The sequence below is a fragment of the Oryzias latipes genome, chromosome 13, assembly GCF_053564925.1.
Source record: "Oryzias latipes strain Hd-rR chromosome 13, Olatipes_Hd-rR_3.1".
Lineage (NCBI taxonomy): Eukaryota > Metazoa > Chordata > Actinopteri > Beloniformes > Adrianichthyidae > Oryzias > Oryzias latipes.
This window is the reverse complement of record NC_136249.1, coordinates 32,660,601-32,669,121: the sequence shown is the minus strand read 5'-3', so window position 1 is coordinate 32,669,121 and position 8,521 is coordinate 32,660,601. Positions and strand designations below refer to the sequence as shown.

General features: G+C 44.2%; 1 protein-coding gene across 2 annotated transcripts; it reads right to left on the bottom strand.

Moving 5' to 3' along the window:
- Positions 1-379: 379 nt before the first annotated feature.
- Positions 380-7,961, bottom strand: zgc:152863 (sushi domain-containing protein 6). 2 transcript variants are annotated; one of them, XM_011482225.4, is made up of 5 exons: positions 7,821-7,961; positions 5,861-5,961; positions 3,546-3,749; positions 1,521-1,662; positions 380-1,439 (listed from the first exon to the last, which is right to left on the bottom strand). In XM_011482225.4, the coding sequence occupies exons 2-5, from the start codon at positions 5,946-5,948 to the stop codon at positions 1,142-1,144; spliced, it is 732 nt and encodes a 243-aa protein (XP_011480527.1). In that variant the 5' UTR covers positions 5,949-5,961; positions 7,821-7,961; the 3' UTR covers positions 380-1,141. The 2 variants fall into 2 exon arrangements, with proteins under 2 accessions (XP_011480527.1, XP_011480528.1); XM_011482226.4 differs by having other exon boundaries at positions 380-1,436.
- Positions 7,962-8,521: the final 560 nt, after the last annotated feature.

Below are 8,521 nucleotides of genomic sequence, written 5' to 3'. Positions count from 1 at the left end.
GCTCAGCTGTTGGACAGGACAAGCTAAAAATAAAAAGTTTCCAACTAATCACATGACCTATTCTAACTATAGCATGTAAACTAACATCTAATAAAGATATTAAGATGTCTCAGACTAATTTCTACAGAATTGAAGGTTTTTTTGGTCCTTTGCTTTCATTTATAGTCATTATTTTAGGCCCTAATGGATGCATTTTATTTTTATTTTTCAAGCTTTCTCCTTTTTGATCCTCCTCTTTTAACTCCAACCTCAGCATCCTTTTCACAACATTAACTTTCCCTATTTTTTTAAGGAAAAGTCTTTCTCAATCACTTTCTTTTTCATCATCATCCGTTTCGACTTCTGCAACTCTGCAGGAAATATGTCTGTGCTAAATCCATCAAGTACATGTCCAACATTTATTTCATAGTTCTGTGCACCAATACAAATAATCATCTGTTATATTACAATAGTCAAAAATTGCCACGAAAAAGACAGAATACATTCAAGGTCTGTGAAGGCATCGCTCTCAGGTTTTCTGAGGTGAATTATCCCAGAAGAGGTTTTTTTATTTTTATTTTTTGCAGGTTTGTGGACGCAGAGGCATCATCCACGAACGCAAAGTTTTCAATAATGTCGCCGCATCTCTGATCAAACCCATAAAAACTCTGCACACCCCAAAGCAAACGAGCGTTGTTTTTGTTTTTTTAAAGTACGGCTGCAGCCTGGGCACCAAAGTCCGATGAGACGTAGAGGGATGCTCTGTGCGAAAGCCTGTTGCCGTGGAAACAGGTGCAACAGAGTCCAGAGTGACAGGGAACGCCTGTCACTCACCCCCCCCCCTCCTGTCTCTGTGCAAGAGATGCCATCTTCTTCAGTTCTCATTAAAAAAAGTTAAAACAATCGTTTCCTGAACAGCAGAGCAGAGATTTCTGTGCAATATACCCCCCCCCCCCCCCCCCCCCCCCGCCCCAGAGCTGCTTCCTTAAAAATGTCCTTCAGCCTCTCCCCGGTACTTGGGGGCGTGGCCAGAAAAGCGATCCCTCTTAGCTTCATCTCCAGGTTTGTCCCGATGCTGTGAGCTGCAGCCCATCAGGAAAGTGCAGGCAGAGCAGGCGCCATCCGTCCACATTTCAGTCCACAGAACGCCGTCGTCTGTCCGTCAGGGGTCCTTGACGGCCGAGACGTGCAGCTGCCGAGCGTCGCCCTCTCTGGGACGGGACGCCTGGACCTCCTCGTACGGAGGCGGGGGGTTGTCCCTGCTGGGGAGCAGAGGCTGGTGGCTGCCGTCCGGCTGACAGCCGGGGGTCTCTTGGGAGAGCAGGAGCTGCGTGGGTCCAGGTGAGGAGCAGGCGGGGATCCGCTGGCCCCAGCTGCCGTACACCGCCTCCTCGTAGGAGGGGAGGGAGACAGGAAGTCCGTCCACCATCAGGTCCAGCTGGTCTGAGGAGCGCCGGCTGCTGCGAGGCGAACGTGACGGTTCATTAGTGCCAAAAAAAAACCAAAAAACGTAACATTTTCTTTGAAGCTTCTCCGCTTACCCGCGAGATTGACAGGGATAGAGGCGGGACTTGACCACCAAACAGGCAGTGGTTGTGAGCAGGAAGATGGACACGCCCACCGCGGTGGTGGCCATGCTGGGCATGGAGTCAACCGCAGGGTTCTCAGACCTCAGTGAGGAACCTTTACAAAAGCAGAGAAACAAAGCCTCACTGCCGGAGAACAAACGAGGGATCCAGTAACCATGGAAACAGCATCAGTCACAGTACAAAAACACTCCATTAACAAGTATTCAAACAGCAGAACAGTTTTCTCCAAAAATCCAGACGGAACAGGTTTAATTTTGCTGTTCTCCACAGTTTGAGCTGCAGAAGGCCTGAGGCCTCCTGAACATGCAGATAGACGCAGAGAGAAGCAGCAAAAGCCGCTGGAGTTCATGAATGAACGTGTGGAAGGCCAGGTATTGTGTTTTTTTTTTTGTTTTTTTTTGTGTTTTAAGTGGATAGGTTGCCACTGAGCTCTGATAGCGTCACAGAGGAAATGTCTAATGGGTGTAATGGCAGCTTTGACCGCTTCCTCTTTCTGCACTGCGACTTCCTGTTGCATGCTCATTCGTCTTAGAGCCAAAAGAAGAAGAAGAAGAAGGAACTCCAGTGAAACTTCAAGTTCCTCTACATAAATGGAGCGTCGGAGCTGCTCTGTTAAGTAGATCAAAAGGATAAATTCAAATCTTAAACTGATTTTGAAGAAACCTTTTACAATGGAGGTCATTTCTGCACAAAGAATGGAGGGAAAACATCAAAACAGACACACAAAAAAATGCATCTGATAGTTGGAATCAAATCCCAAAAAGCCAAATTATCTCAGTTTTAAGTAAGTGATCAACAAATAAATAACTATCTGCACCCTGAACTGAAAAACAATAGAATAATGAGTCTGAAGAGAAGAATGGCTCTTTAGAAATGCACAAACAATGCACAAGTTAAAAAAAAAGAAAAAAAACATGCACTAACAGCTGCAGAAACTAATTTAACTCGGTTTCTAGAATCACATTTGACCAGAAACAGCTGACTAAGTGAGTAAAAATAGACACAAGAATGAAATTCTCAGTACAAAAATGACTAATCAGCTTGTAAACCACTGTAAATAAAATGGTGATGAGTCACAAGTAGATGATAAACCGCAGTACTGAGTGAATACTTGGTGTTGCTAGGAAATGTCACATACTTTTACAGAAGAACATCTTGTTAAATAGCAAACTACCAACCTGACTTACATGAGCGTTTGAGTGTATTCTGACTCAACCAGGCACTTACAAACTCTAGATATCTGCTCACTAGATGGAAAAACAAACATTTTAAACTTTCCTTTTGGAGTTCCCCAAGGCTCTATGTAAGGTGTCCTTATATTTTTTTTTAAAAACACTTCTTCTTTTCATTCAGATACATGGAAAAGCTTCTATGCAGACGATATGCTGATGTTCATAACAAAAAAAACAGACAAAAATCAATTTTTTCTTTTTAAAAAGTCGTTTCATATTTGAAATAAAATCACATAAACATTGATTAGCATTCATGGTGTTGCTGGGGCTTTAGTCTGAAGTTAATATGACCTCTGACCTTTGTGTAAACTAACTATTAATAATAAAATAATAATAAAACATCATCTCCTTTTACATTGGAGACTTTTAGCCTTTTATTTAGGACGAGAAATAAGTGGGCGCAGTCATTAATCCACCTTTGATGGTTGGGGTTTATTTTAAAGTCTCACTCCAATGAAAATTGTGTTTTTGTTTTTTGTAGTGTCTTTAACATGTCCTTATCTTTTGATGGAGGACACATCTAATGAAAATTTAGCTTAAAATTTCAGTTCTGTGTCCTTTATTTAAATAGAACGGTCGGCGGGGTGAGGGGCTTTAAGTTCCAACACAATTATAATCATAATTTGAAAAAATATCCTTTAAAATATGTCAAAAGATGACTTTTAGCGGCAAAAGTTCTTTGTTTAGGATTGGAACTTTCCAATCAGAAGGCCAACCCTCTGGTTTTCCTCCGTGCCGTTCATACCTTTGACGGGGATGCAGGTCGGCATGGGCGGCTCCCACCTGCCGTGGCGACAGTAGGACAGAGGTCTCCTCCTGCTGATGTGGTATCCAGTCTCACAGAAGAACTGGATGGTGCTCCTATGAGGAAACCCGCGGCAGGGAGACGGTTCGCAGCGAAAGCCTCCATGTTCCGGCACCAGAGGGTGGGAGCAGTTCGACAGTCTGCCTGGGGAAACGCAGAAACGCTCATTCAAATAAAAAATGTCAGTGATTCCCCGTCAAATTTTGATCTATTTTTTAAAACGTTCCCAGTTGTCTTTTGATCATCATCATCATTTATCATCATCATCATCATTATCATCATTGTCGTTTTCTAGGACAACAGTTTCTGCAACGCAGCACCTCATTTCCCATCATCCCTTTGATTACATGTTCTTCTGCTAGCTTACAGCCCTTTTATGCCCCCAACATTACATTAGGGGTAAAACAAAGATGGCGAGCAGTATTGGAGTTTTCAGCCGTACAGTTCTGATCCAGATTCCAGCTCAGACGAGGAAAACAAAGACGTACATGAATCTATTTGTCTGCACGTGAATGCATCAGAATGGAGCGGAGCAGGGAGCTTGTACCGATAGTAGCGCCCACACCACACCTACAAGCTTCTCTCAACAGCATTTTTCCATCTGCTCCTGATTCATTTGAATAAAAAAAAATGTTTAGAAATGCAATTTTAACGCTAATTTTCTTTACATTTCGTTTGCTGTGACTCTCTGTACTTCGGTGTCACCCAGCGATCACAGAACCGCCTCCGGTGAGCTCAAAATGCAGCAGCCCGACCGCTAACCGTAACATCCGGACCAGAACACTGCATCACTCCGGGACTCGGTTCTCTCTCGGAGCTCCTTCTCTAGAAGGCTCAGACAGCTCCGCTCCAAAACTGCCCGGTACCGGAAATCCTTCCTGCCCAATACTATAACCCTGTACAACAACTCACTATGCAAAAGATAACCTTTGCACATTTTTGTTTTCTCTTTTTCTTTATTTTGCACATTTCTTTTGCACATCTCTTTACCTGCACTGTTTTGTAAATAGCTTTTTAAATTATACCACATTTTCCTTGTTCTTGTTTTTATTTTTTTATTTTATATTATTCTTTCCCTGTTGGTTGTTATGGTAACGAACAAATTTCCCACGTGTGGGATCAATAAAGTATTTCTGATTCGGATTCACTGGCTCCCTGTTCATTTTAGAATTAAGTTCAAACTTTAACTGTTTGCTTTTTAAAGCTCTTTGGTTTACATCACTGAGCTTCTAGCTGGCCGCAGCCACTCTAGAGTTTTAAGGTCTACCAGTCAGTATTTGCTTCATGCTCCCGGGTCACGACAGAAACACCGGGGCGACGGCGCTTTTTCCATCAGTTATGGAACAACGTTCCTGCAGAACTGCGCGTGAAATCTGACCTTAACGGCTTTAAACGTCAATTAAAAACTTCTTAAAAATGGCTTTTAATGCTCAGTAGTCAGTGGCATTTTTATTTTCTTTATTGCATTCGTATTTATTATTTTATGTATTTTATTTTTAAATGTTCTTAATTTGCCTAATTTTAAACCTTCTTGGGTCTACCTTTTATTGTGAAGCACTTTGGTGCTCCTAAAGGCGCCATAGAAATAAATCTTTCATTTATGTCCTCTATCATGAGAAAAAAGCCCACAAAAACATGACTTTAGCATCATTTCTCCTCTCAGTTCCTCACACCCTCCGGTTTCCCCCCTCCCTCTCTGAGGAGGAACCCTTCTGTTTCCGCTTTACGAGGATAAACATTCAGGAGGCAATTCTCTCGCTCCGGCCTTCAACCATCTGGCAGAATCAGACGGGAGCCTTTCTTGAAAAGTCCTGCTGTGAAACAGGCAGGATTGTGGGTCTTCATCCACGCCGACCTCATTTTTTAGGACGCCACGTGTCGTCGGGGTCGTCTGAGAGTGTGATGGACGGGAGTGATGGTGTCCACAGATGTGAATGGAGGCGATGCTGACAGAAGCTGCCGTGAAGGAGGGAGGGAGAGGCTCGACGATGTTTATTCTCCCAAAAGAACCGGACGGAGAACCAAAGCAGATTACCGACAGAAAGGACAGAAACTGGACGGTTCAAACCAAAACCAGATAATTGAAGCTCTTTGACAGTTTCATAATCGATGATGACGAAACTTCACTGAAAAGGATTTAAAAAAAAACAACAAGAGTAAAAAGGAACTCCTGGTTTCACAACCCTTTAATGAGAAAACTTGTCTCCATCAGCGTCTGGGTTTTCCGCTGAATCCCAACGACTGAATGGATCTACCTTCAGTGAGGAGCAGCGTGGAGGTCAGGAGGAGGAGTCCACAGGCCAGACTGACGCGTCCACACGGGTCGAAGACCGAGACCGACATCAAACCAGGCTTCCTGAGGAGAGAGCGGAGGAGTCAGAGGAGGAGGAGGAGAAAACCTTCACACCAAACCACCGCCAAAGGGGAGGAGGAGGTCGCACCTTCCTCACTGCAACGACCAGGAGGGGTGGAGGAGGGTTCACACCTGTGACAGCTGCTGAGTGTCTGCACACCTGTGACAGCTGCACACGCAAAACCACCACCGTCTGCAGCTGAGGGACCCCGGGAAACCAAGAGAATTCACCAAAAATATGCAGACGACTGCATTAAAAACGTGTTTAAGTCCGGCATGTCCAAAGTCCGGACCGCGGGCCAAATGTGTCCCCCGGGTTCCTGTCATGAAATTAATAATTTGCGGCCCCGACCACATTCTAAAAAAAAAAACCTGTGCTAGCTAGCTCATTTCTAAAATGTTGACTGTAAATGAAATGAACAGATGTCTTTCTCTGATTAAAACCAGAACATTAAAATGAACAATTGTGTCATTTTCATGTTCACGTGACTTGCATTTAGAAGTTTACAGCGTGCACTTTATCATGAATAATACGCCATGTTTTTATTTCTAGTCTTCAAATATTAAATTGCTAAAAGTGTATTTGAATTTATTTCTGTTCAATGTGAAGAAAAATAAAAATATTTCATTGCAAAAAAATGTCATTAAATAGTTATTTTGCATTTAATATTATTATTAAATAACATTAAAGACAAGTTTTTTCTCATGTTTGATGTTTGTGATCTCCCCCTTCAACCTTTCGGTTAACTCATAATGGAACCGTCGCTCCGGGCTGTTTACAGTTTCAACACAGCCCATATTGACCAACACGTCGACAAAAACACTTTCATCACACCAGAACACAACATCAGCAGCAGCTTAGCTCTCTGCTTCTGAGACACAGCTGCACACCTTCTCCAAAAGTTTTTTTTGTCTGTCTTTGATGCGGTGAAACCTTCAGAAAGTCCAACAGAGACTGAAACAGCAGAAGCACGGAGGCGAGGGTGCAATCATAGGGGGTCAGAGCAGGGTCGGAGGAAGTTGCACTCCAAACGAAGGAGCTTCAGTCTCTGCAGGGACCCAGAAAAACTGCGGTTTGTTCGTATGATCCTTAAAAAGTAAAATTATTTTAAAAAAGTTGGGCCTTTTGCCGAGTGCCAGCCGAAAGGCAGCGGTGTGTGAAAGTGTGTGTGGGAGGACTGTCAGTCACGCCAGCAGAGACGCCAGTCATCCTGAGAGCAGCAGGGGAAGACCCGATGCCCGACTCAAACGCATCCACAGCTCTCTGCTGGGAGACTGCAGCCTGTGTGGGAGGTCTGCACCACCGCAGTGAGAAGCAGAACTTCTGGAGATGAGACGGAGCACCATCCATCCATCCATCCATCCATCCATCCATCCATCCCTGTTCTCCTCCTGGTGATGGAAGGGGGAGTGGTCCATCCATGCCATCCTGACACAGGAAGCCACAAACTGCAAACTTCATGGTTGAAGCCACACCAGTGGTATTGGGCAACCTTCAGGGAAATCCCAGAATGCTTTGCTCTTTGACATTTTTCATCCTAAAGAGATGTCCGTCACTTTGCCCTGCAGGCTTTAGTCCTGCAACAGCAGCGGGTTTGTGTATGGAACTGAAAGCGTCTATGCTTTCAAAATAAAAGCCCTCAACCAGTGAGTTTTAACAAAGCCCGCCGATGCTGATGCAGCGTTTCTGAGCGGGAGGGATGGGGGGGGGGCAGGTCCAGCAACAGCTGATTCGTCGGGTTTCAATCCCCGTCAATCATTCGCAGATGATGATGGAGTCTCTCTGGAAGACACTGAAAAAAGCCGCCCGGGTTTCTGCGACCCGTTCAAAATAATAACCGCCCCCGTGGTCGTTTTCTTACCTGGAGCGGCGGTTTCACCGGGACCGGCAGCGGCGGAGGACGGAGATGCGTTCGCCGCGTTTGGCTGGAGCTCCCCGGTCAGCTGACGAGCGCTGCTCCTGCTCAGCAACAAGTGGAGCCGCTCCGCCGCTCCGCGCTGACTCAACCATCAGCTGTCTCTGACTCCGCCCTCTGATTGGCCGCCGCGGACCGTGGCCCCGCCCACCTTTTTTCTTTTTTTTTTTTCTTGACGCCCCCTCCTCTGGAGGAGGAAACTGCGGTCCAGTTTTATGTGAAAATATTTTTATTCACAGAAGTGGGTCATAACATACCGAAGAGAAGATTTGATATCGGAAGCAAACATCTCGACTTCCGTCTGAAAACTTTATTTAAACAAATCATATTAACAATAAATTAGGTCAGCGGTCCGAAACTTTTAACGCTAAGAACCATTTGGTCCAGTTTCTAAAAGCCCTGTAGAAAAACATGTGACCTTTAAGCCATTTATTTACAAAATATAGCTTTTATATTTTTAAATGAATTTCATAATAACTTTTCTGTAGCAAACATCTACTGTCGATAGAAGCACATTCCATGTTTATTTCAAAATAAAATACACCCCGTGACAAATAAAGTCCTCCTGCTGCAGCAGATTTACTTGCAATTATATACTTTGACTCAAAACCGCAAGAAGATGCTATTGTGCAGCTGAAGATAAGAAA

Bases quoted from the DNA above. Each gene is read 5' to 3' on its own strand.
- zgc:152863 (XM_011482225.4), bottom strand. From the start codon at position 5,948: ATGTCGGTCTCGGTCTTCGACCCGTGTGGACGCGTCAGTCTGGCCTGT. The intron at 1,663-3,545 runs GTATGAACGGCA...GCTTTTGTAAAG, and splicing joins GACCTGCATCCCCGTCAAAG to GTTCCTCACTGAGGTCTGAG. The intron at 1,440-1,520 runs GTAAGCGGAGAA...TTCGCCTCGCAG, and splicing joins TATCCCTGTCAATCTCGCGG to CAGCCGGCGCTCCTCAGACC.